Raw genomic sequence first — 24,696 nt, forward strand, 5'->3', positions numbered from 1 at the left:
GACGATTTAGAGTGGTGGTGTGTCCTTGTATCGGAGATTGTCGGTAGAACCCCGGCATCAATGCGACCTTGTATCGATCGCGGACCGTTTGCGCCTCTTTGCTATGATTCTTTTCTGCAGCCTGGCGAACAAGAACGAAAGACCACAAGATGGCCAAGCGGAGGAGAGTCGATGACAGTAATGATACACGGCCTCCTGTTAAGAGATGCCGGACAGGCTCAAAGCGCAATCTGCTAGACATCAGTGATGAGATTCTTCTCCGAGTCTTGTACTTCCTCCCCACACAGGATTTGTTGCGCACTGAACGGTAAGTCTCATTCTTCTGCCTCAGAGCCTGACTGATACTGCTTGCTAGTGTCTCAAGACGTTTCCACACCCTTGCGAGCGACGGGGAGATATGGAAGGCGAAATATTACGACACTTGGATCGACCATCGAGCCCGCCGGCTACCGCCCGAGAAGACTCAGGAAGGTTCAAGACAGAGAGTCAAGATCTTGAGATGGCTGGAACATGGACAAAAGTTGCGGGATGGTGCCACAATCGACTGGAAGCGTCAATTCAAGATCAAGACTAATTGGGCAGCCGGTGCAGCAAAAGTCCATGAAGTTGAAGTCGCCAATCCGCCTACGCCACCCGTCATTGCGAGAGTTCTTAAGGGGGTAGTATTCACCTTCGATCGGCTGTCTGGACTACGAGCATGGACAACCCTAGCAGGAACAAGGACACTCAAAGCACGATTGCCCTTCGAAACTTCTCGAGCAGCAACGGCCATGGCCGTCGACAGTTTGGATGGAGTGACCCATATACTATTGGGCTTCGAAGATGGCTCATTTTCGACGTATATGTTCACGAACGAGAGTGGGTTCGAAGATCGCGGAAGCCACCAAACGACGGACGGACCTCTTGTCGCAGCGGCACTCGCTATGCCATATGCGATGACCATTTCCAAGACGAAGTTTCTATCTTTGTACGACTTGACTGTAAGTACGCAGGTGGAAAGGCCCGATGCCAACCTCGTGCCCGTCGCTCGACTCCAATCCGATGCATCCTTCTCCCCAGTATCCTTGGCGCTGCGGAGGACGCCTAAGCGCATCATTGCGACCGTAGCATACGCCTTCCATCGATTAAATTCCGGTTGGTGTATGGGGCTACAAGAAATCGTCATGTCGAGTAGCGGTGTGGTGATGGACAGCAGGTTGACATCCACGATCGACACACCATTCGATGCACAATATCAGGGCAGGGACAGTTGGAAGATGTCGACGCGGTCGACCAGTTCGCTGCCATTTCCATTACATCCTCCGCTGATGAGCCCGCCCACTTCCTTATCCTACGAACATCCTTTCCTGGTCTGTTCTCTTGCAGACAATACCATCATGTCATTTCTCGTGACCTCCAACGAGAATAAGCTGGAAATAAGCGCAGGCAGACGTCTCTGGGGACACACATCGGCTGTCTCTGGAGCAGAAGTCAACAATCGCGGCAAAGCTGTGTCGGTCAGCAGCCGTGGGGATGAAATTAGAGTATGGGAATTGGAGCCCGTGATGACGACCAACAGTCAGTCCAAGGCAAGTACACAGATCAAGGCAGTAGATGGCTTTTCTGGAGTAACTGCGGCTCTGGCTCGAAGGGGAACCGGCTTGGGCCTTGCACTGCACGAAATGAAGCGAGAGCTCAGCCTGACGAGGAGCTGGGTTGGTTTCGACGACGAGCAGGTTGTGGTGTTGGGCGAGAGGGACCAGAAACTAATAATGGCGCTGTACGACTTTACATAGAAGACCATAGTCCATCAGCTTGGGAAATCTCAGCTACGAAGATACGATGAATTGAATGAATGAAACCTTCACTTTTAGAAGATGTTGACATGAAATTGCACTCGTGTAGACACTGTGACGGCTGGGAGCGGCTGCGAGGACTGTCAGAGGCGTCCAGACCCAACATCGACCGCAGCAGTGGATCAAGTTGCAGCGGTCATCTGCAGCTGATCAAGCCATAAGAGTGGGTGTTTCGACTAACTAGTAGGCAGATGAGCCGACTCGCCGTAGATGATCTCAACCATTAGCATATGGCCATTCGAGCAGCCGGCAGGGGGAATGTGTCCCGGGGGTCACTATTTACTTAGGGGCTTGTGCTTAGCCGCTGTTAGGCGTCTGTTTAAGCCTATCAGCTCCCTAGACAGATGTCAATGAGCCCAAGAAGAACTCCGTAGCCTGGACCGCCCTCAGTACAAAGCTGCACTTCTTTGGTCTGGCCTGGAGAAGCAAACAAAAAGTGACGTTTGCCTCCACACGGTCAATCCTTGCAAGCGTACAATTCACTTCAATTTTTCTCAGCCCTCATTCACTTCTTGCTCAATTGTCTCACTATCACTGTTTCCCCTCTTTAACAATCGCATCAACACTCTACAATCTTCATCCAAACACCAAACTTCCACAACTGGTACTTTCCCACAGTCTACAACCTCTCAACGAGTCAATGCTGATTGCGCCCTAGTCAAATCATCCAAAGCTTTCAAAATGGATCGCGGCTGTTACAACTGCGGTGATTCTTCTCACCAGGTGCCTATGAACACGATGCCTCCTCTTACATACTCTTACATTACTTCAGGCTCGTGATTGTCCCAAGAAAGGAAACCCGACTTGGTAAGAAAGTGCTTCAATAAGTGGAAATGTAAAATGCTCATCGCTTTTCTCGATCCAGCTACAACTGTGGAGGTACGGTGTCCCTTGATTCTTTTCAGCTACCATAACTGACATGAATCGTAGGCGAAGGTCACCTTAGCCGTGAATGCACTGCGCCGCCCAAGCCAAGAGCCCCGAAGCCTTGCTACAAATGTTGGTTCGAACCTCAAACATTGCACGGAACATAACTGATGATAATGGATAGGCAATAGCCTTGATCACATTGCTAGGGACTGCCCTGAAGGTGGTGCCGTCGGTGGCGGTGCTGGCTGGGGTAGCGCTGGCGGGAATGCGTACGGCGGCGGCGGCGGTGGTCGAGAATGCTATCGCTGCGGTGGCCAGGGTCACATTGCTCGGTGAGTCTTTATCAAGAAGTGCGATATCTCATATGTTGACAAGATTAGCGACTGCACCTCTGGTGGTCCACAAGGTGGGTATGGTGGCTTCAGCCGCGGCGGCGGTGGCGGTGGCCAGACCTGCTACGTAAGTTTGCAAATATCCTGCAGCAAAGATTGACCCCTCTAACAGCTCATAGTCATGCGGTGGCATCGGTCATATGTCTCGGTATGGCATCACTGATCATTCACGTGTTCGTTTGGCTAATTGAAACAGCGATTGCACCCAGGGTCGATCTCAAAAATGCTACGTAAGGCAGCCCGCTCTCCGCCATCGTTATCAGATTTGCTGACGTCTTGCAGAACTGCGGTGAACAAGGCCACTTGTCCCGTGACTGCCCTTCCGAGCCTAGCTCTGAGCGCATCTGCTACAAGTGTAAGTTGCTTCATTGTCTGTGAAATTCCAAACTGACGACGTCTTCAGGCAAGCAACCCGGTCACCTCCAATCTGCCTGCCCAGCTTAGATGCCAAATCGATCGGCCTGCACGAATTCATGTTCTTTCTCTCTCCCTTTCATGACATTCATGATCTTATCGACATGCGATGACCTCAATTTGTTCTCACGATGACCTACGGTCGAAATTATTCGTTGGGAAACCCCAATCTCAAGAATCTTTAAAGCCTCCAGTCTTCTCAGTCTCCATCTTCGGCGAAGGTTTCTTCATTTGGAGTCCAATGGCTACGAACAAATATGAAACTTATATCCATGCGAGGCAGCGTGGTGGAAGATTAAAAAGTGCAAGTGCGCGCAGATATGGGCGATCAGTTTTCGCGTTGTGATTCAAGGATATCGTCGTTGGGCTGCTGGGACAAATGGCAGACAATTGAAAAATAAGGTCTTCGGCTCCGAAACTGAATGGCCCTGGACTTGGTTATCATGCGAACCTGATATGAAAAGCAAAAAGAAAAACAACTCCCTCTGCTTGGTTCGAGCGAGCCATCTCACTCGTACTGGGGTGAAACAGCTGCTAGATACTAGTCTTGACTACTTTTCAATGCAAACTGTTTCACATGATGATTTCTGAAATTCAATTTTATCTATCCCGTACCCTACCACGGTTCATATTTGCAGAACGCAACCCCCAAGGATGTCTTCCCTGCAGTGAACCTTGACTACCTAAGGTACTGTAGTATATTTTGATGGTGTGGGCGTATTGTATGGACCAATCGCGGATGTGTATTATGTGATCTTACGGGAGTACTAATGCGACCACCTGGCCGCAGATACTATGAGACTATCAACCTCCACTGTCTGCCTGGAAAGTATATATGTTTTCAAATCCCTCTTAGACTTTTCTTTCCGTCACCAATTTTCGGGAAAAAAAAACCATGAACTTTCTTGTCTTGTGTTTTTCAAGAAGAAAATGCAAAAATGCAAAAACAATCAACAATTAGGATTCGCTGCTCGTCACCGACGCAACTACTAACTAATCAGCTTGTGGCTTAAGTACGGCTGAGCGAACGGGAAGCCCTGTTTTCCACAACCTGTGGTCGATTGCGGAATACAATCTACTTTGATGATATATATAGTCTAGATTAATCCTTCTCTCGATTGTTTTGGGTATTCACGTTCTTCTCCTCCGTACTCCGTATAATCGATCTACCCAGGCAGCCAGTGTAGAAACAGATCAAGAATTCCTCCACGACAGCCCTGAAAGACCTACCTAGGTACCGAGTCTGTATCTACACATCCAAGAACTTCACTCTCAACAAAATAGAAAAAAAGGGGGTGACGGAAAAAGTCGAATTGCGTATCGAAGCATTTTGCGATTCCTGTTGGTTCCAGAATTTAAGGCGCTATCAAATTCGTTCCTCATCAATTCCCTTTCCAAAATGTGCATTCCTCTCCAAAAGAGGGGTCATGTACACACTTTTCTGGCCGGCGTGCCCTCTCTTCCTTCAAAGTCGACTCGCCCCCTCAAATGCGACGAACCTCCTATCTGACCTGCTGTTGGCAAACATGACTCTTTTGTTTGACTTGCTCTGCAGTGGGAAAGATGTCCTAGTGTAAAGGTCCCACAAGACCAGGGCTCAACCAAATTACATAGCTGATGTGATTCCTCCCTTGGAGAGGCGCTCTCTGTCATGAGCAGGTATATCTTATCGAACTTGTCGGAAAGTCGACTTTTGCCTCCGTGGGCATATCCAAATACCCTAGGGCATGCAATATCGGTGTCATATGAATAGGAGTAGGAGTCGCCATCACTTTTTCACACCCGGTGCGACATCTGGCGCGGTGCTCCTGGAGTCATTGTCTGCAATCAACATGAAATGGCAAACTTGCGACCACAAGTCGTGCGTCGTCGAGAGTTACGCAAATGAAAGAGATTGCGCGGGGACCGTCAGCCAGAAGAGAGGATCCCTTACTCGACGAGCTTGAACATCTCTTCGAGGCGTTATGTATAGCCTTGCTATCACATTCACAGTGCCTGCTTTAGGTAAGTTCTCGCTGCGCACTCGGCCTTTTCTTTCTCGACTCACGCCTCTGTTTGCCTGCTCCAAGCTTTCCTCGATCTCGAAGCTCAGACAATAGTTCGCATTCAAGAAAGATCCCCTGAATATGGTTATCGCGGTGGCATCGCTGAAGCAGCACTCATAATCTCTCTAGCCATTGGGTCTGCAGGAAGCTCAGTCGGTCGGATGTCGGGTGTTGCCTGAAGCTCAGACAACTGCCCGCTTTGTGATGGCTGGAGATGTAAGCTACCTTGCCCAGGCAATTGCGGTTTGACATAGACTCCGCCTCGGGTATTTCCAGGCAGTTGTGGTTTGACATAGACTCCTCCGCGGTCATTTCCAGGCAATTGCAAAGGCTTCATCGAGTCGATTGTCCCTGTTGAGGGTCGCTTTGCCTTTCTTTTCCTTCGCCGGACTAGTAGCCATACTAATGGCGCAAGAATGAGAATCGCAACGAGGCATACGCCAATGCCTATTCCCGCCTTTGCACCTGTCGAGAGACCATCCGAAGAGCTCTCTTCTTCTTGGACGGGAGAGCTTGGAGATGATGTTGGAACGCTTGTTATAGTAACAACGTGGGCAGTAGATGTGGCGGTTGGGGACGACGAGGCGGTTGTGGTCGCCGCTGTACTCGTAGTTGTCTAACAATCCGTGTCAGAATCACTCGGTAATTTGTCTTACTTGACGGGAGCAATGGGCTGTCCGGACATACTGCTTCTTGTACCTTTGCGACCGAGGTGAAATACCACCGTTGATTGACAAGACCGGTCGACGGGTGAAGTTTCATGAAAACCCTGGCCAACTCTTTGTGACAGTCCAGTACGGGATCACCCAACTCGACGTTTCTGATCTTCCAAGGAAGTTGCTCTCCCCATTGATCAATGTTCCATCGCTGAGACGTGTCATTGGTCATGACCTGAAGCTGCGGTTTGTTGTCAGGCTCCTGTCCACCATATGGATCGAGGTATGTGCCAAGTTGCCACCAATCGACCTGAGTGCGGTTCTGCCGGAACGAGAAGTGTCCATCGTCGTGGGTAAGGACCTGCCACAGATTGTATATCGTTTTGTCTTTGGACGCTGCCGATGTACCGTTCGGGAGTGTTGTGAGGTAATGTAGTCCCTGGTCATTGAAGTAAATGCGATACCAGGTATTGGGGTCCAACATGGGAGGAGCCATGGTTACTCCGTGTGATCCAAGGGATGGCAGGCGCTGTCATCATCTTACTGTGATATGTTCGAGGAAGGACGGGGAGCCAGAATTATGAGAGAGAGAGCGAGGAAGGCTTGTGAACTGTTCGACTACTCCGTACACTATACTGTATCTTGGTTTCCCCCCGAGCCTAAGTTGAAAAAAGTGGTACCGGCTAAAAGTGTCGTACTATTTCAACCCCAGACTGTTCAGACCTACTGTACAGTTGTTGAATGGTTCGGATGGACGATATGGAGTACGGATACTCGTACTTCGGGACAGGCTGGTTTGAATAATCATACCTATAACATACCCCGTGTAGAATACAAGCTTCGTTCGGCGAAGGGTGCTTCCCATCCTTGAAGCGGCTTTGGCGCCTGGCTCATAGTGCCACTTTTTTCGCATCACTGACAGTAGGCTCATCCCTTTCGGAACCAGGCCATCCTTTCAAACATATGGCCAATAGAGCCCTTGAGGACCGAGCCAAGGCATGGGTCGATGTCGAAACACTGGAGGTTCTTGGTAGTCGTTATGGTATTTCTCGGCAAAGACGGCTGAATAGGTCGAGCGGAATGATGCTTGGCGCGGAGCCCAATCTAGGCGAGATTGGGCCTATGCAGATACCATGGGGGCCATGTTTCAGGCTGGGTATAATTAGGGGGCACCAAACTGTTGATCGCCGTGACCTGTTAGTCACACAGCCGCCTTCCGGAGGGCTTCAAGGCAGAATCTTGCAGATCGCAGGCGCTTCAAAGCTGAAGTCTTTGTGGGAACAATGACAACAGCCTACTGTACTGCACGAGCACGGGGCCACCTACGTGGTAGCGGGGCTGAAGAAATAAGAGTAGCTCGGTATCCCACAAACTGCGGAACAAAAATAATATACATATGCAGCATGAAGTATCAGTACTTGTTGCAAAGCGCAACGCAAGGAAGATAGATTGGTACGTACAGTAAAGAGCGGGAGAGAAGCCTCAGGCTGTATCGATGACTAAGCTACTCTGGTATCCGCACGTCATTTGGCGCTGTTGCGTACCTTCCTGCCTTATGTAAGTATTTTCATACCCTCAGACTTGAGGTCTAATAAATCTACCCGCACCACTACGGTTTGATCTCTACTGTACATCGCCTTTTGTACGTGCCGGCGCCAATTCGAATCCGGCCTATCGTGCGGCGTACCTATGCGCAATATTCCGTGATGTGATCCTTGAAATCATGCTAGCTGCACCATAACTATGACCACTGCACAACTCAGTCTCGAACCGTGTCACAACTGTCGTCGACGTCGTTTAAAATGCGATCGATCTGTTCCACGGTGTTCGAAGTGCACCAAAACCGGTCAGGAATGTCTGGGCTATCAGCGCTTGTTTCGTTGGGAGCCGGGAGTGGCTAGTCGTGGCAAGATGGCTGGTAGGACGTTCGAGGACATGACAAAGGGTCGAGAGGAGAAGAAGAATGAAATTTCCAATGCTGATTCATTGTTCCCTGCTGGGCTATCAAGCCAGAATTATGCCCCTGGATGTACGGAAGTCTTGCCAGTTGGATCATTGACGGATCCTCTGGTCCAAGACCTCAGTCATACATCGAGGAAGTATCTGTCTTACTGTAAGAAAGCCTCGTTGTCCTGATTCAATCGGGGGTTGGATGCTAATGGTATGTTGGTGCTATAGTTGCCAGTGATGTCTGCAGAGATCTTGTCCTCTACGACTGGCCCAACCACAATCATTTCCGAGAACTCATCCCATTGACGCAGCGGTATCCAGTCCTTCTTCACATCGTCATTGCAAACTCGGCATTGCACATGTCGAACGCAAGCCAGAAATTGTTGTCAACCTCCACTCCATCAGCTTTTCCGCATCGACGTCTGCCAGGCCAATTGAGCTCTGCATGCTTGAAATTCTCCGCGATTGAACGGTTGAAATCCTATCATGATGCTCTTGCAGCCAAACAACAGGCTCTCTCACTTCTTCAGTCCGGTATTGTCAGTGTATCTTCGGCGGACGTTGATGTGACTCTGGCGGTTGTACTTTTGTTCATCGAACTAGAGCTCATTGACTCTGGACGGGATCACTGGAAGTATCACATCAAGGGGGCGAGAACGATGATCGAGACTCTAATTGGAACCAATGCATTGACACGGCAGACTGCCATGAGTCCGCTCCGCAGGAGTTTGATTGCGAATTGCTTGGTGTACGTCGGGGCTTGATGCCAATCGTAAAACAGTGGTCCTGCTTAGATGCTAATATGACCGTGTTGTCTAGGTTCGATATCATCGGTTCTGCGCTGTCAGCCCCCATTGTCCACGATTCCCCTAGAGAGCAATTTCCAATTGCAAATCTATCCCTCTTACAAGATGCAGAAGGTAATCACTGCTCTTCGTTCCCGACATTTCTCTTGCAGCTCCTCCGAAGCGGCTCTGCGTTATCTTTGCCAAGCAACTCATCGTCGTCATCTTCTCCTTCTTCGCCCTTGATTGATGCCCGAATACAACAACAAAAACAGAAACAACAGCTACTCTCCCTCCTGTCTGCGGCACGAGATTTCGAACCCCTTGTATGGGCTACAAATGTTCAACCGCACTCTCCAGCCCACGACCTTCAGTACCGCACCCACATTGCTTCGGCACACCGGGCGGGAGTGTGCATCTACCTCTCCCGTGTTCTCCTGTCTCTCTGTCCTTCCATCTCCACCACCCAGCTCCCACAAGACCTTGATTCTCTCATGGGGGATATCATAACTCACCTCTCGTTCATTCCCAAAGAGCACGCCTTGTTCAAAGCAGCCACGTGGCCGGCGTTTATTGCAGGAGCAGAAACGAATGATCGCGAGAGACAGGATTGGATAGTGAGACGATTTGAAGAGCTGTGGGACGTCGAACCGTGGGGTTTGATAAAGGGAGCGTTGGGCGTGTTGCTAAAGATCTGGTCAAATAGAATGACCAATGTCGTGGATGGTGACAAAGTCAATGTCAGGGCTGAGAAGTTGGAACATAGTAATTGGATCCAAGACTTGCGAGGACGAGGCGTCGATTGGCTTGTCATATAGATTATTTTAAACATTCTCGTTTTGTATTCTATAATACCCTCTGTATACCGTCCAGATCTCTATAAATCTTGTCCACGCCCCAAAAGGGGAAATTCAGACATTGTGGTTCGTTCAAGCCTTCTTCGTCCTTCTGCTGTTGAGCAGCGAATAGTACAGATTTCCCCGTTCAGCCCCATCAAGGTGCCGTCTCTACTAAAATACTACCTGAATTCTCTTCTTCTCTCTTCGCGGCCTCCTGCATCAACTCCGCCTTCTCGTCTGCGGTCAAGTCGCTCTTGGCCTTGGGCACCTTGCCCCAAACCGCCATCAGCGCCAGCCCCACGGCGGCGACTCCGACGCCGAACCAAAAGGTGTTCTTGTAGCTCCTCGCCAACCCCGCCTCCTCCACCGTCGCCGACTGAATGATGTCCGTCAGGCCCAGACAGAACGCCACGCCCAGCTGCAGCGTCGAATTGATGACGGCCCCCGCCAGCCCTTGTTGCGCGATGGGGAACTTGGTGGTCACGAAGACCGTCATCAGGATCGTAGAGAGGTCGATGCCGATGGTGCTGAGGATCGTGGCGGGGAATATCCATGCCCAGTAGTTGGCGTCGGAGCCGGGGATCAGCGCGAGGAGGAGTTGTGAGCCGACCGCACCCAGGCCAGAAATGACAAGAAGCACTCGCCCGGGTACGAGATGGAGGATGAAGCCCTCGAGGATGCTGAGCAGGAGCCCGGCGACGCCCAGAGGGACGTACCACGCGACGACCTGGAGAGGCGTGGCGGACATGATATTCTGGAAGTAGAGGGTCCCATAGACGGAAAAGATGCCCCAGGTCCCGTAAAGCAGAAAAAGAGCGAGGAGTAGAGGCGTCATTGAGGAAGTCGTAAAGATTGAGGCTGGAACGAGGGGCTGACTAGAGACGTATGTCGCGAAGTAGGCTGCAGCTAGAAGACAAATAATACCGAGACCAAGACACGCTGGGATATACGGCGTTCGCCAACCCGAGGGGGCGTGTGCAGATTGGGTGATGGCAAAGACTGTGAGGGTGATGCCCAAGACGATAGTGAAAGCCCCGGCGTAGTCCATTCTGACCTTGCTCGAGGACGTTCCCTTTGATCGAGAGGATGGAATCGAAAAGATCGATGTTGTGAGCGATATTGCTGTCATGATGGCGCCGATCCAGAAATAAAATCCCCAGCGTAAAAACTGGCCTACAATACCAGCAACAAATATTCCCCCAAAGAAACCAAAGACCGCCGAAGTACCATAGATTGCGAAAACGAGGTTCTTCCGAGGTCCAGGCCGATATAGAGAACCCATGAGCATGACTCCTGTTGGGAGGAATGCGGCGGCCCCTAGACCTTGGAGTGCCCGACAGAAGATCAACATGAGAGGATTGATGCTGAATCCTGCGATGATACTCCAGACAAGAAGCCATACGAGGCCCCACAGGAAAATAGGATACGCTCCCCACATATCACCTAGACGGCCGAAAACAAGGAGAGTGCTGGCAATGACAAGAGAGAATGCAGTGGCAGGCCACACGCTAGATGCTTGTGGGACATTGAGCTCTCTTATCAAGACTGGTAGAATGACTGTAAACCCGGAAACGAAGTATTCGGTCAAGAATTGAGACATGATGATGCTGAAGACGAACAGCACTTCATTCCAGATGGTGGTGAATGAGGAAGGCCGTTCACGACCGAGACGCTCGATCTTGGCCTCCAATGATTCTTCAGGCGTAGTTTCTGGTTGATTGGTATTGCTAGGTTGATGTGATACATTAGGTGCGGCTTGGACCTTTGAAGCGTTGCTCAGACTTCGATTCCTAGATGATACAGGAGTTATCCACGAGATATTTCCCAAGGGTTCGAGGGGGGTATCAGGAGATACAGATCGTGGCATAATTAGGCGACTTTGTGAGGATGAGCAAAGAAGTGAACATTCAAAGGTGGAAGAGTTGGAAATACTCGCAGACACTAGCCCAAAGACTTAGATGTCTCCTGGAGAGATCTAGATAGCATCATAATGGAGAAAGCGACGTCAGGGATCATATCAAAGGACGCTGGCATCGGACCATGGGAATGGAAGCAGACATGGTGCCCTCGAAACGCATGAATCCGAGCGGAGATGCGTCGGATCCGGCAGCTCCTTCCAGCTTCTGCGGCCCCATGATAGGAGGCATGTCTATCATACTTATTGGGACCTAAATTTGATACTCAAAAAAGTCAATTAGTCTTCGAGATGAGTTGGTGACAATGTGTGCTTCATTGCAGGCTTTGAAATCCATACTGAATACTCTGTATTGTCAACTCAAGGCCCAAGCTAGTGTCTTGGCTGCCCTTTGGGGGAAGGCGCCGGGGGACCAGCCGCAGACAAAAGGCGGCGTCATTAATTTTCCCAATCGAGGGTGAAGCGCAGACAGTTCAACCGCGCCTTGGCAGTGGCCGAACCTGCGTCTCGAAGTTACAAAAAATTTTGGGATTTCTAACTAGACACTTGAGACTGCGCTCGCCATTAAGACCTACGCCCTCGTAGAATATCCAGATCAGCGATATACCCTTCATCAACCTACGAAGAGCCTTTTCACAGCTTTCACAATGGGTTTCACCGACTTCGTCTCCGACAGTGGCCTCACACGTATGTTTACCAGCAGCAGCGGCCCCTCCACGAACAACTCACTGATTGATTGACTCTAGTGCTCAACAACTGGCTCCAGACTCGATCATACATCTCTGGGTATGTACCTGTCCATGTGTTTCTTCATTCTACCCTTTGCGTTCCCCGGATGAGAACAAATTGGTCCGTGTTGATGAAGCGGCTTAAGACACCGCAAAATGACTACTTCCAATCGCAAACATTTGCACCTCTGATTTTTAGCCTCGACAACCATTCGATCTTTCTGGACTACGAGAAGCTAGTGGTTACTGACTCAACGTTTCCAGATACACCCCATCCCAAGCAGATGTTGTCAGCTTCAAGGCTCTCGACAAGGCCCCTGCTGTCGAGAAATACCCCCACGCCTACCGCTGGTACAACCACGTCAAGTCATACGAGGCCGACTTCTCAACCCTGCCTGGTGACCCATCAAAGCCATTCACCACATATGGCCCCGACAAGGTCGCCCTGACCGAGAACCCCAAGAACGCCCCAGCCGATGACGATGACGACATGGATCTCTTCGGCTCAGATGACGAGGAGGAAGACCCAGAGGTTGTTGCCGAGCGTGAGCGAAGACTGGCCGAGTACAAGAAGAAGAAGGAAGGCAAGACCAAGCCTGCCGCCAAGTCCATCGTCACACTGGATGTCAAGCCGTGGGACGATGAGACCGACATGAACGAACTTGTCCAGAACGTGATTGGTATTGAAATGGATGGTCTGGTTTGGGGTGCTCACAAGCTTGAGGCTGTTGGTTTTGGTATCAAGAAGCTACAAATCAACTTGGTCATTGAAGATGAGAAAGTCTCTCTCACCGACTTGCAGGAGAAGATTGAGGAGGATGAGGACCATGTTCAGTCAACTGTAAGTTTTGACTACCGCCCACATCAGGGTCTTGTACGCTGGTGGCAGTTTTCTAACTATTTCCAGGATGTCATTGCTATGCAGAAGTTGTAAGGGAATGGCAGAAATGCCGACCATCTGGTCAGGTCACACAAGACGCTGGCAAACTGCCTCGGTCGAAGAGTGTGATCTGGTGCAGGAGTCTTGAGAATTGACGAATTCTGATGGCCTGCAAATCTAGAGAAAATGCATTGCCCTTGATCATGATAGATGAGAATGAAAACTAAATGAATGATGGGTCGATCGAGATGGGTTTCTTTTTCTTTTTGCGCTCTATGTTTCCGTCGTGCTTCGTCCGTTCTGCCACCTCCAAGATGAAGACGAAGACGTAGCCAAGCGGCCTCGTAGTCAATCGTGTACCTTGCCATTCCATACCTAGTCAAATCGTCGGTGACAGGGTTATCAGATCTGAGACATTTTCAAGCGTCATGATTTGTTGAAAGTCGATTAGATCCGGAGTGTGTCCAGCCACATACAATATTCCACTGTCGCAGTCTTACTCCGTACCTTCCTCGATCAAGATACTATAATAAGAAACAAACCTCACTTCATCTCTTTCTTTTTCAATTTTTGTTTATTAATCTGCACTCCATACAGAGGATCGACTTCTTCCCACACAGACGAGAGACGTGGTTTACCACGAATTTATAAGCATTCTCTCGCCTCCCGCATTATATTCAGCCTCATTATCCGTCGGGCCGTGGATCGATCCCTTGAGATAGCATTTTAGGCGTTCTAAAGAGGATCGAGTCATCGAAAGATACAATCTGGCCTCGACTTCCCTCAGCTAGGAGTTACAAGGGTCGATTTCGACTACGGAAGCTTGGCTGACGATATATATTGCTTGTCCAGAGCTGGGCACATCGACTTACGCTCTAGTCCAGCTTTTTTGTTCGACTCAGCTTCTTCTGACCTCAGACTTGCATACCTCGATAGTCCAAGCACTTCCTTTTTTTTTCTTTTTTTCCGAGGGTATAATTTATCTTTCGTGAACCCTGAAACTTAGACCCCGACAACGATCAGGCAGAAACGATACGGCTACAATGGCATCCAAGCTAAAGATCGACCCGCCCCTTCTCAACTCGGCCTGCCCGTGGTCCACCACCATAGAAGATATCAAGGCCCTCTACGACTGCCCCTACACTGGTGCTGTGACGATCCGGACCTCCCTTCTAGAAGGCTTCACGCACGACGATGCCGTCCATCAGTTTCTCTTTTTCACACCCGGAACGACCGTCCCCTCGGACACGGCCAAGGGTGACGCCTCTGCCCCGGCAGCATCGACAAACAACCCCCCGTCCAGCACGCTCAACACCCTCGGCTACTCGCCGTTCACGCTCTCGGAATATCTGGGCTACATCAACGAGATCGTGGGCCAACGACACCTGGGGACTGACACCCCGACCAAGAAACCCTTCATCCTCAGCGTGACCGGCACGCCGGACGAGATCGCCATGGCCTACGCCCTGATCGCCAACGCCGCCGAGATGGACGAGGACCTCCGCCTCGCCATGGAGGTCAACCTGTCGTGCCCCAACATCAAGGACGCACCGCCGCCGGCCTACGATCCCGTCCAGCTCGCCGAATACCTGGAATCCATCTCGGACTCCAAGTCGACGTACCGGGGACGCATGGCCACGCCCGAGTCGGTGCCCAAGGTCGGCGTCAAGCTCCCGCCCTACACGCACACGGCCCAGTTCGAAATGGTCGTCTCGGCCATGCGCAGGGCCCAGTCCAGCGAGCCCGGCGAAGGTTGCGTGCTGGATTTCATCACGTGCACCAACACGCTGGGCTCCTCGCTCCTTCTCGACTCCGACCTTCAGCCCGTGCTGAACAGCGAGTCCGGCACGGGCATCGGCGGCCTCGCGGGTGCCGCCCTGCACCCTCTGGCGCTGGGCAACGTCGCCACGTTCCGCAGACTCCTCGACCAGACCCCCGAGACAAAGGGCGTGGCCATCATCGGCGTGGGCGGCGTGGAAGACAAGGCCGGGGCAGAGAGGATGCACAAGGTCGGGGCCCAGGCCGTGGCGTGCGCGAGTGCGTTGGGCAGGTACGGTGTGGGCGTCTTTGAGAAGATTGCAAGGGGAGAATGATTGATCGAGGTGCAAACCCCCCACCAAGAACGGCAACAGCTTGTTATCAAAGGCCCCCGATAGCGTCATAGATCGTCTAATCGACACTAGACTCACCTCTCCAAGAGACCAAGAACGGAGTACGGGTACTCGACAGACAGTACCTGCAGGGATCCTCGGACCTTCAGAACCGACAACGAGGGACGACGACAAAACCCCCCACTGGTGACGAGGGGACCAAAGCACGCAGCATCCTTCTTAAACCCCGTAAAGGGGACTCGGGGCACACACTCGCCTGGCAAAATGACCTGAGACGCTTGAGCATGGCATAAAATAGGTGCAGAGGGTACAGAAGAGGCATGACACGATTAACTCAACATGATATCAATACGACAAGGAAACTGCATGATGATGAAAGAAATAGAGACTTTTTAATGTCGCGCTCATTAGGAAATATTCCTGATTACAGTTCTGCATTCTTTTTTGGTTCCTCACTCACAACATACACACACTGTCTCTCGCTTCTCTCTCGAAAGCTGCCTTCCTCGAGCCCTTCATCACCCAGCATGTTCTTTGTTTCTTCTATCTCCCCTTCTCTTCTCCAGCGCAGCCTCTCTGCATTGTGGTGCCAGCCCGCATGGTCAAGCATAGCACACCCAAATCAAACTTTATGAAATATTCCCCAACCACCATGCCATCTCCAACTACGTTTGTTTCAAGGATAGGAATACTTGGTTCATACCGATGTTATGAGATACTCGATATTTTTCGTCACTGAATGCACCGTCGACGAGACGACGATTTGGCAACTCGCTTGCAGCATGTGGCAAGTATTGAGAATATGCATTACACATTGATTACAATGCATAGGGGTTCATGGAGCGAATAGTCAGGCATCTGGAATTAAAGTCAGTAAAAGGTCTTGAAACCATGCAGATGACCAAAACTTACGGAGGACTCTTCGTCATATCGGTCTTCAAGATGATCGGAACCCGGGTCATCTCTCGAATATCTTGAATGTACTCGCCACCTTCTTCCCGCAGAGAAAAGTAGCTTTCGTACTTCTCCTTCTTTGGCAGATGACTCTCGGGGATGTCACCAGTAGGTTTCTTGATTCTCGAATCGGACTGGGTCCTAGCAGGTCCGTGTGCAGAAGCGCCGTTTCGTCCGGGAGATACTGGCACACTCTGGGTCGAGCGCTCATTCAAAGAGACGCCAGAAGCCATCTCGGTGATTTCCGAAGCAGAGTCTTCGTCGTCAAAAAGAGCATCGACATCGTCCGTGGACATGGTGTTGCTATCGGTCTGTTTGCGCTGAGCTTCAAATCGTTCCCGGGCACGCTCCTTGGCGGCTTCTGATGCACCATTGGTTCTGGTACTAGCATTGGCACGAGGTCTCTCGTCCTCTGGAACGTAGGCAGACGAAGGAACACCCTTCTCCCAGTACAGCTCGAGCACTCGTTCTTCTTTGCGGAACTCGGCTTTCTTCAATGGCAACTGATCACAATGCACACGTTTCTCAAAGCCGTACTCGGGGATAAGAACGTCAAATGCTGATTCATAGACGCAAATAACAATGCCATCACTGATAAGGTCACCTCCCATGTCTTTACTCTTCTTGTCCATGAGTCTGCAGGACTCGATATGGACGCTCTGTTCTTGGGCGGAATGAGCAGAGTCTTTCTTGTTGTTGCATTGCTCAGCAGTCTTGGCCAAACTTTCGAGGTCTTCGGCAAACTCGACGGCGCCATTCGACAGAGCAGATTCTAGCTGACGATGAATGACAATGTCTGCATAACGGCGAGACGGGTTGGTGAAGTGAGCGTAGATGGGCAAGTTGAGAGCATAGTGTTGGCGTTGTTCCTCCGAAAGCTGATTGCCGAGATAGTATTTGGCACGTTGGAGCGTCTTCACGAGAAGCGTCTCCATACCTTTGCGAAGATCAGGATCTTGCACCTGGAAGAGGCTATTTTGAAGAGTTCCACTGCTGCTTGTGTCGATTTCATATCCGGCCCGGGTCATGCGATCAGCAAAGGTCAAAAGACGACGGGGGTTGGGTGGAGCCTGTCGCCGAAGGAAGGCCTTTTCTGGCATAGCTGCATAGACCTTCTGTGCAACAAAGAAGTTGGCCTTGCAGCTGATCTCTTCCATGATCTCGTGAGCAGCGGAAGAATTGAAGATATTCTGTTCCACAGGAACATTCTCGTCGTCGAGCTGGTAGAGAAGTCGAAGTGGCGCGATATCAGCAGAACGATGCCCGAATCGAGCTTCACGGAATTTGTTGGCAATGCTATGGAGGGTCTTGATGTCTGCAGCCGTAGCGCCTTGCAGGTCGATGTTTTCGCTTCCTTTAATAACGGCGTCAACCTCGTCGTACGCGAGCTTGCCAGAGCTTTGGATGATTGTCTTTCCAATCCAAGGCTCCCCTTCGATCTTGCCAGTGTCAGGATGGACCTTGAAGATAACACTGACAGTGAGACGGCCTTGGCCTGGGGACAGCGAGCAGACTTCGGAGGAAAGCTTGGGTGGAAGCATATTGACAGAGCGGGTCATCAAATAAACGCCTGTTCCCCGTTTCTTTGCCTCTCGGTCAACAAGAGAGTTTGCCTTGACAAAGTGAGCAATGTCGGCGACATGGACACCGACCTCCACCAATCCATTATCGAGCTTCTTGATATGAAGAGCATCATCAAGTTCACTCGAATGCATCGGATCGATCGTGAAAGTACGTTCCTTGGTCAGGTCGAGTCTGTTGGACAAATTTTCCTCACTCTCAGTCTTGAGAGACCAGTCTTCCCAGCCGACGCTCTTCAGCACAGCGTCAGAGAACTCATCAGCGCCAAAATTGTTATCGCGCAGGAGTGCATCAGTTTCGACGCGCAGATCTCCCATTTCACCCAGCTGTTCAACGAGAGTGCCGAACGGGTGAAGGGAAGTGATGGGCCACCGTTTGATGCAAGCAACAAAGATTCTGTTCGCGTAATCCATGTGCTTGTCAACAAAATCCCTTGGTGCTTGTTCGGTAGGGATGGCAATGAGAGGGACACGTTTGTCAGTCGGTTTGAACCAGACGATCTTCGGCTTTTCTTGTTGGCGCGACTCGGAACGGTTGTGACTACCATCACGTGCCTGACGTTCAGCCTCCTGCTTCTCTTTGGTGGCTTGGCTGCTTGGTCGAAGGAGACCAAGAGTACCTGAAAACATCTGCCCTGCAACACGTTCGATGACGGCAACGACATGGCCCGCATAAAGTGGCTTCTGTTCGTCACTAATCTCCTCCTCCTCCATGAGGAGCAGGCTCTGACCTTCGACCTCAACATCGTCATTCTTCTTTTGTGTCGGACGCTGTCGCAGGCTACCACGTCGCCGGATGCTACCATCTGGAGCAATTGACTGAGTCTCGGTGGATGATGAGGTTTCGTTCTTACCGTTCTGGGCGTTGCTTGAAGAGCGAGTATCCGTTATGTCCTTGCGCTTCTTTTTTTCCTCCTTCTCTCGTTTTTGACCCCAAACCTCGTCCACGTCGAGGAGCTCGATGGCCACGAGATCACCCTCCAGAGCACGATTGCGGTCTTTGCTTCCACAAATGAAGATATCAGCGTCAAGATCGCTGGTGGTGACGTACGCATCCGAACGGTTCTTCTTGTTCACACGAAGAATACCAGCAACGAGCTGGCCATCATTGAGCAAGGCAGGGAGACTTGCTTGAGGAAGATAGGGGGTGAAGAGAGTTTTGCGTTGTTGTTGCTGCTGCTGCAAACCCATGGGTGGAGCATGTTGGCTTGCTTGAAGTCCGCCAAGCTGAGCGTTCTGCATCGCTTGCAGCTGCGCCATTTGAAGAGCGTTCAGTTGTTGACCAGCAAACATCTGTGGTGCCATCATCATCTGGCCCTGAGGAAGTTGCATGAGCTGTGGCTGTCCGGGATATTGAAATCCGCTCATGGAACCGACTGATTGATTCATCGAGCCACGGCCTGCTCTGTGACCAGGTTGGAAGCCTCCGGCACTAGCATTCATACCCTGAGATTGACTGAACTGTCCCATCTGCTGCTGGCCCTGCTCGTTCTGTTGGTTATTCTGCTGACGCCAATTGCCCTCGAAATTTCGAGATCCTGTACGGCCGTGGCCACTCTGACTGCCACGACGCTGAAGGTCGGATTGATTTGTTTGCGTGGCACCACCATCATTGTTAGGCATAGGTGGGGGAAATTGGAAGCCACCACGGCCAGCAGCACCACCTCCTCGGGCGCTGCCAGCTGCCAAACTCTGACTGCGGTTATGGCCACTGACTCGGGCGTTACCAGCACGCTGCAAGCCTAGACCGTGGCCAGTGGAAGGCGTAGACTGTTTGTCGTCTGAAGGAGTAGCGGCTACCGGGCTGTCGGAGACACCACCTGCTCCTGGGATAGGGAACTGGAACCCGGCCGCAGTTCTCTTCTTCTCCGCCAATTCAGCCGCCTTCTTTGCCTCTGGAAGGGCCAGAGAGTGACGACGGGCATGACCTTGTGACCCTCCACCTCTTCCACGACCAGCAGCATTTTCTCGATTTTGGTTCATGGCTTGCTGATTGAAATCACCATAGGTTGAGCCAGCTGTACCGGATGAGGGTGCTGGAGGCGGGCCCATGGCCATACCCGGAAGAGCGGACTGATTCCTCCGATGGGCAGCAGGCTGAGTAGGAGGATTGGATTGCATTCCCATTTGCTGTTGCATTTGAGGAAACTGAAAGTTGGTATTGTTCGGTGACATCCCAGCCATATTCGGCTGGCCCTGAATTGGCGAGTAACCAGGCATATTTTGCAGCGGCTGCTGGATCATCCCCATGTTCACATACTGCTGATGAGTGGCAGCGATCTGTTGCTGTTGCTGTTGTAGCATTTCAATTTGTTGCTGAAGAGCCAGCTGTTCCATCATGAGCGGAGTGAGTTCGGAGGGACTGCGACGATGGGCAATGTGCAATCTGCGTCCGGCAGGGCCAGGAACGCCTGTAGGGTTTTGCTGTGCCATGTTTGTGATATTTGACCAAAGTGATTGCTAGAGTCTTCGCAATGTCTGGTGTGGGTTCGGTGGCAGATTTGGAATCAACCCGGGGGTGAGGAGGATGGACGAAAGCAGCGAGGCAGGTCAGGGATTGAATGCAAGGAGGGTTTGTCCGCTCCGAACTGGAAGAGACTGTTAGCACACTGGTGATACTGAGGGGAGGGGAAAATAGGATAAGCTTGGTGCAATGTGCATTGACTGAAATGCACCTAATCGTGGGGTTCATCCTAATGCGGGTGACAGACTCGAGGCTGAATTGACATAAGGTTCGCAGATTCAACGTACCAAAGATTGAAAGACTTGAATTATGGTATTGATGCAAGACAGTGTTTGCAGGTAGTCAAGGCGCTGAGATGGTTGTACAAAAGATGCTCAGAAATTTATCGCTCAAGTGTGTCGATGAGAGGGACTGCGGCCAAGGTGACGGTTGGAAGACCACTCCGGCAGCACGGAGACGGAATTCAAGCAGCACCGAGGTAGTAGCGTTGAGCTGAAAGGCAGTCGCAAGGTAGAATCAGAAGATGGTGAATTTGTGATGGTCTTGACTGAAACAATGATTGCGAAGTGCGACTGCGGCTGTGGGCTGATCTCTCGATGACGATGTAAGACTGGGTGAGGGAAGGACAGGAAGCGGAATAGCTGGCAGCGGACACGGGCGATGGGAGTCGACGCACAAGAGAGTGACTCTGGCTGTTTGCTGGAAGGATTGTCTTGCGGAGAAGCAAAGGATCGAGGTGTAGAGAGTGAGAGGGTGATGCTAAGGAGGAAGTGGGATGAATGAAGAGGAAAAGCAGAGAGCGAGATGGGAAGAAGTTTTGGTGGTGTTGACTGCGATCTTTTGAGGGTCGAGTGTGGTAGATACTTTCTAGTGATACGCAATGATGCCAGTGACAGTGGAGGGTTCATGAAGCCTGGTCTCAGTTTGCAGGGGGAGATGGGGATATCGTGGCCTAACTTAGAAGCCTTAATCCACCTAGTCGGTGCCTAGCATGTGCCTAGTATGTCCCCTCGAAGCCTGCAAAAGAGCCTCCAGCCTACCAACAACTGCCTGCAGCCTCTCCTTCGCTACCCGTCGTGCCGCCCACTACGCCGCCCGCTAAGCCCTTAAAGTGATTTGGCCCCCTCTTTAGCACGGTCCAGTCCTCCACCACCAGTTTGCCATCATCTGTGAAAATGCAATACGGGAGGCTTGCGGGAGATGTGCAACAACCGAATGCCATTGTTCTGGTAGTACGGCGTGGATTTTAAATGAACAGTACTGTATGGTGTACACATGTAGAGCACGAGAATGTGACCTGTTTCTCTTACGGACCAACTTGATGTGTGTTTATTACTGACCACACGAACCTTGATCGGCCGTCGTCCTTTCCCCTTGATGTTTGGCAAATGATATTCGCATCAAACCCTGACATACAACCCACTGTACTCTACCTACAAATGTGTCTCGTGAGTTTGATAAGTCCTCAAACAGGGGAAGCAATGTGTTCTCGTATCGATACCTTTCTGGGTATTCGAGCTGTGAAGGCCGTCGACGGTCGAGGTTGATGCCAAGAAAGCAGGAGGCGGGCGGATGCGGTGCCGCGACTCCTCACATTCTGCTTCTCTCCATCTCCAATTCCTCTCCCTCTCATGGTCGGTTTCCGTCAAGGTCGCTCTCTCACACACACTTGTCGCTGTGCGCAACTGTAGACACAACTTGCCACCCACGATTCGCTAACGCTTCGACACGAAACGCCTCGACTATCGACCGCCTGTGTTGTTTCTCCGCAGCCCTGAAACAAATTGCTCGGGCTTGCACTGTATCTTCTCAGCTCTAGAACCGCCTCTGTCGCTCTTGATTCCTTTCGACGCGCCACACGACACTGTTCATCACATTCGTCACCTTCACCATTCTTTGGCACTAGGTTTCGAATTTAGTTACAGAAATCGAGCGCATTTCTTGGCTTTTTCAACTACACGTTCTTTGTTCCCTTTGTTCATTCTAGGGTTTCGATCTGCGACTTTCATTTAGTCATACGGGTATTCCTTGACACCTGGCCGGGTGCAGTTACGAAATCGAGAGAGCGCTTTCTATCAATCGCCCCCAAGCCGGCCCTAGTTTCTCGAGCAATTGTCGGATCACAACGCGTCTCTGTAAGGTCTGTTGAGGTCACTTAGCCGCTGGCAACCCTGATGGCTACCTTCAACTGAGCTCCATTGTCTGGATATTGGCTAGTGTGGTCGAGATCTGGAGCTCTGGAATTCTGATTCCTGCACCGCTGAAGTCTTTCCCGCAACAAGTCCGCGAGGGTCTTCAGCAGCATCACGTGACGTCCATCCGGATGGCTCAAACAAAACTTCACTCATCGCCCTTTTCGGCCAGAAATAGCCCGCGCAATAGAAGACTGGACGAAAGTCCATCAAGACAATTACAATTTGAACTAGAACGGACTTTTAGCCAAATTCAATTGCAAGAATGTGAGCGCCAAAAGGTTTACGTCTATCAACGACGTCAGCAACAAGAGGAACTAGATGCGAAAGAGCTTGCACAAGCCGAGGCGCACCGCACGGAGTTGAGTCTGGCAAATGCCCAACATGAGGTTGTGCGGTTACAGGCTGAGGCGGTTCTTCACGCGTATCTGAAAAAGGAAGAGGAGGACAGAAGACGTCGTGAAGAAGAACGCAAGCGGCGGGAAGAGGAGGAGCGAAAACGACGCGAGTCCGAAGAGGCTCAGAGACGCGCAGAGCAGGAGCGCAAAGCTCTCGAGGAAAGGGAGCGTAAGGAGCAAGAAGAGCGAGCCAAAGCTGAAGCTCAGCGACAGGCTCTACTCGAAAAACAAAAGGCCGAGGCTGAGGAGCAACGGCGAAAAGAGAAAGAAGCAGAAGAGCGCAAGCAGCAGGAAGAAAAGGCCAGGGCTCATCAAGAAGCAGCACTGAAGCAGCAAGAGGCTGAAAAGGCTGCTGCTGCTAATGCCGCGGCCGCTAAGGTTCAAACCACCGCACCAACATCTGCTCAAATTCCTGCAGGCAGAGCCCCCACAAATATAGAAACGATACATCAGAATTATCTGGCGATCCACAAGAAGCTAAAAACATTCCGAAAGCAATTCACGGAGAATGTCAAGAAAGATCCAACTCTGAAACCACATGTGGGCGATATGAGACGAGCCATGAGAACTAGTGTTGGACAACTCACAGACGACAAGGTTGGTAACCGGAAAGCAGTAAGTTGACGTAATTATGGCATAGATTGCTCCATCACTGATGTCGCATACAGCATGATCGTGTTCGAATTACACTACAGAAAGCCTTGAAAGAGCTGCCCTCACCTTTGGTTCCAGTCAATGACTATGTCCCTTCCCATCTATCACTGAACGACAACGGTGCCACGACGATCCCATCGTTGGCTCTCTACTTGCTTTCAGTCTTTAGCAAGGCCATCATCAACGCTTTCGTGGGAGAATGTGCTGTCAATCCCAAAGCTGCCGAGCCGATCGGTACATTGGTCGCTCAGATATTCTCCATGGCAGAATTGCAGTTCCCAAGGAATCTGCAAGTATCCAACGGCGCATCAAACATGCCACCGAGTGAATCACTCATATCAATCCTCATGTGCAAATTCCATGCCTCGGCTCCTATCTTGTTCGGTATCTATGGACCAGAAACCACAAACGCGGGCAAGCTGAGGCTTGGTTGGCGCCTGGACAATGTGTCGGACGACAAAAAGGCTTTTGTTACTGAAAACAAGCATTACGACCGTCAAACCGGTCTCGGGGTTGGGTACGCCTCGATAGCTCTACGAAATTTCTCTCGAGCCAAGATGTCTAACCCTTGGCCACCCACGCACTTCTGGTCCAGCCTCGCGCTTATCGTCAACACGCCGCCTTCAGAAGTTCAGATTAGTCATCTGACTCTTTTGAAGAACATGCTCGAGAATAATGCGGTGGAACGGTTTGTCCTCTTCTTTGGAGCGGCTGGAGTGGCGGCTTTGCGTCAGGCGGTCGTCGAGTTTCCTCGAAAGTTGTCGAGAGAGTTGCAGGAGAAACCAATTACAAAAGCAATGGCGTTGATGGTAGAGGCTTGGGCAACAGAAAAACATTTCAGATTGGATTAAACTTGGGTCATGATATTGTGACTACAATGGTACAAGCATGGTCCGGAGTGCACGGTTTTTCTTTTCCAAGTTTGAGCCGCCGAGAACATTTATTTCTCAGTGTTCGTTGCAAGAATGGACGGATGAATGAACTGACGCCATCTGCAAATATATGGCCTATATGAATACGATTACTCCGTATGA

At 51.0% G+C, this 24,696-nt stretch overlaps 8 protein-coding genes across 10 annotated transcripts; 6 read left to right on the forward strand and 2 right to left on the reverse strand.

Moving 5' to 3' along the window:
* Positions 1 to 125: 125 nt before the first annotated feature.
* Positions 126 to 1,845, forward strand: PV06_09879 (uncharacterized protein). The gene is made up of 2 exons (XM_016411360.1): positions 126 to 307; positions 356 to 1,845. Exons 1-2 carry the CDS (start codon positions 150 to 152, stop codon positions 1,773 to 1,775), a joined length of 1,578 nt encoding a protein of 525 aa, XP_016258114.1. The 5' UTR covers positions 126 to 149; the 3' UTR covers positions 1,776 to 1,845.
* A 452-nt stretch (positions 1,846 to 2,297) lies between these two features.
* Positions 2,298 to 4,264, forward strand: PV06_09880. 3 transcript variants are annotated; one of them, XM_016411363.1, is made up of 10 exons: positions 2,298 to 2,439; positions 2,494 to 2,558; positions 2,608 to 2,714; positions 2,766 to 2,834; positions 2,887 to 3,037; positions 3,086 to 3,164; positions 3,217 to 3,245; positions 3,294 to 3,327; positions 3,380 to 3,452; positions 3,501 to 4,264. In XM_016411363.1, the coding sequence occupies exons 3-10, from the start codon at positions 2,676 to 2,678 to the stop codon at positions 3,594 to 3,596; spliced, it is 570 nt and encodes a 189-aa protein (XP_016258117.1). In that variant the 5' UTR covers positions 2,298 to 2,439; positions 2,494 to 2,558; positions 2,608 to 2,675; the 3' UTR covers positions 3,597 to 4,264. The 3 variants fall into 3 exon arrangements, with proteins under 3 accessions (XP_016258117.1, XP_016258116.1, XP_016258115.1); XM_016411362.1 differs by having other exon boundaries at positions 2,494 to 2,714; XM_016411361.1 differs by having other exon boundaries at positions 2,298 to 2,714.
* Positions 4,265 to 5,641: 1,377 nt separating this feature from the next.
* On the reverse strand, positions 5,642 to 6,795 carry PV06_09881 (uncharacterized protein; the record flags this gene model as incomplete). The annotated part of the gene is made up of 2 exons (XM_016411364.1): positions 6,244 to 6,795; positions 5,642 to 6,172 (listed from the first exon to the last, which is right to left on the reverse strand). The coding sequence occupies exons 1-2, from the start codon at positions 6,706 to 6,708 to the stop codon at positions 5,642 to 5,644; spliced, it is 996 nt and encodes a 331-aa protein (XP_016258118.1). The 5' UTR covers positions 6,709 to 6,795.
* A 1,037-nt stretch (positions 6,796 to 7,832) lies between these two features.
* PV06_09882 (uncharacterized protein) lies at positions 7,833 to 9,765 on the forward strand (the record flags this gene model as incomplete). Its single annotated transcript, XM_016411365.1, has 3 exons — positions 7,833 to 8,325; positions 8,391 to 8,910; positions 8,982 to 9,765. The coding sequence occupies exons 1-3, from the start codon at positions 7,956 to 7,958 to the stop codon at positions 9,763 to 9,765; spliced, it is 1,674 nt and encodes a 557-aa protein (XP_016258119.1). The 5' UTR covers positions 7,833 to 7,955.
* Positions 9,766 to 12,232: 2,467 nt separating this feature from the next.
* On the forward strand, positions 12,233 to 13,558 carry PV06_09883 (uncharacterized protein). The gene is made up of 4 exons (XM_016411366.1): positions 12,233 to 12,388; positions 12,448 to 12,487; positions 12,694 to 13,270; positions 13,337 to 13,558. The coding sequence occupies exons 1-4, from the start codon at positions 12,349 to 12,351 to the stop codon at positions 13,361 to 13,363; spliced, it is 684 nt and encodes a 227-aa protein (XP_016258120.1). The 5' UTR covers positions 12,233 to 12,348; the 3' UTR covers positions 13,364 to 13,558.
* A 333-nt stretch (positions 13,559 to 13,891) lies between these two features.
* PV06_09884 (uncharacterized protein) lies at positions 13,892 to 15,835 on the forward strand. Its single transcript, XM_016411367.1, has one exon. It carries the CDS (start codon positions 14,353 to 14,355, stop codon positions 15,400 to 15,402), a length of 1,050 nt encoding a protein of 349 aa, XP_016258121.1. The 5' UTR covers positions 13,892 to 14,352; the 3' UTR covers positions 15,403 to 15,835.
* On the reverse strand, positions 15,793 to 21,287 carry PV06_09885 (uncharacterized protein). Its single transcript, XM_016411368.1, has 3 exons — positions 20,706 to 21,287; positions 16,333 to 20,542; positions 15,793 to 16,278 (listed from the first exon to the last, which is right to left on the reverse strand). The coding sequence occupies exons 2-3, from the start codon at positions 20,385 to 20,387 to the stop codon at positions 16,239 to 16,241; spliced, it is 4,095 nt and encodes a 1,364-aa protein (XP_016258122.1). The 5' UTR covers positions 20,388 to 20,542; positions 20,706 to 21,287; the 3' UTR covers positions 15,793 to 16,238.
* Positions 21,288 to 22,062: 775 nt separating this feature from the next.
* PV06_09886 (uncharacterized protein) lies at positions 22,063 to 24,696 on the forward strand. Its single transcript, XM_016411369.1, has 2 exons — positions 22,063 to 23,623; positions 23,677 to 24,696. Exons 1-2 carry the CDS (start codon positions 22,742 to 22,744, stop codon positions 24,511 to 24,513), a joined length of 1,719 nt encoding a protein of 572 aa, XP_016258123.1. The 5' UTR covers positions 22,063 to 22,741; the 3' UTR covers positions 24,514 to 24,696.

Source organism: Exophiala oligosperma (assembly GCF_000835515.1).
Source record: "Exophiala oligosperma strain CBS 72588 unplaced genomic scaffold supercont1.11, whole genome shotgun sequence".
In the NCBI taxonomy this organism is placed as follows: domain Eukaryota; kingdom Fungi; phylum Ascomycota; class Eurotiomycetes; order Chaetothyriales; family Herpotrichiellaceae; genus Exophiala; species Exophiala oligosperma.

Excerpts from the sequence above, each read along its gene's own strand:
- PV06_09879 (XM_016411360.1), top strand. The coding sequence starts at position 150 with ATGGCCAAGCGGAGGAGAGTCGATGACAGTAATGATACACGGCCTCCT. Across the intron at positions 308-355 it reads GATTTGTTGCGCACTGAACG|TGTCTCAAGACGTTTCCACA; the intron begins GTAAGTCTCATT and ends ACTGCTTGCTAG.
- PV06_09880 (XM_016411361.1), top strand. The coding sequence starts at position 2,676 with ATGCTCATCGCTTTTCTCGATCCAGCTACAACTGTGGAG. Across the intron at positions 2,715-2,765 it reads ATCCAGCTACAACTGTGGAG|GCGAAGGTCACCTTAGCCGT; the intron begins GTACGGTGTCCC and ends CATGAATCGTAG. Across the intron at positions 3,038-3,085 it reads GGCCAGGGTCACATTGCTCG|CGACTGCACCTCTGGTGGTC; the intron begins GTGAGTCTTTAT and ends TGACAAGATTAG.
- PV06_09883 (XM_016411366.1), top strand. The coding sequence starts at position 12,349 with ATGGGTTTCACCGACTTCGTCTCCGACAGTGGCCTCACAC. Across the intron at positions 12,488-12,693 it reads ACTCGATCATACATCTCTGG|ATACACCCCATCCCAAGCAG; the intron begins GTATGTACCTGT and ends CAACGTTTCCAG. Across the intron at positions 13,271-13,336 it reads AGGACCATGTTCAGTCAACT|GATGTCATTGCTATGCAGAA; the intron begins GTAAGTTTTGAC and ends AACTATTTCCAG.
- PV06_09884 (XM_016411367.1), top strand. The coding sequence starts at position 14,353 with ATGGCATCCAAGCTAAAGATCGACCCGCCCCTTCTCAACTCGGCCTGC.
- PV06_09885 (XM_016411368.1), bottom strand. The coding sequence starts at position 20,387 with ATGGCACAGCAAAACCCTACAGGCGTTCCTGGCCCTGCCGGACGCAGA. Across the intron at positions 16,279-16,332 it reads GATATGACGAAGAGTCCTCC|ATGCCTGACTATTCGCTCCA; the intron begins GTAAGTTTTGGT and ends CTTTAATTCCAG.
- PV06_09886 (XM_016411369.1), top strand. The coding sequence starts at position 22,742 with ATGGCTCAAACAAAACTTCACTCATCGCCCTTTTCGGCCAGAAATAGC. Across the intron at positions 23,624-23,676 it reads AGGTTGGTAACCGGAAAGCA|CATGATCGTGTTCGAATTAC; the intron begins GTAAGTTGACGT and ends TGTCGCATACAG.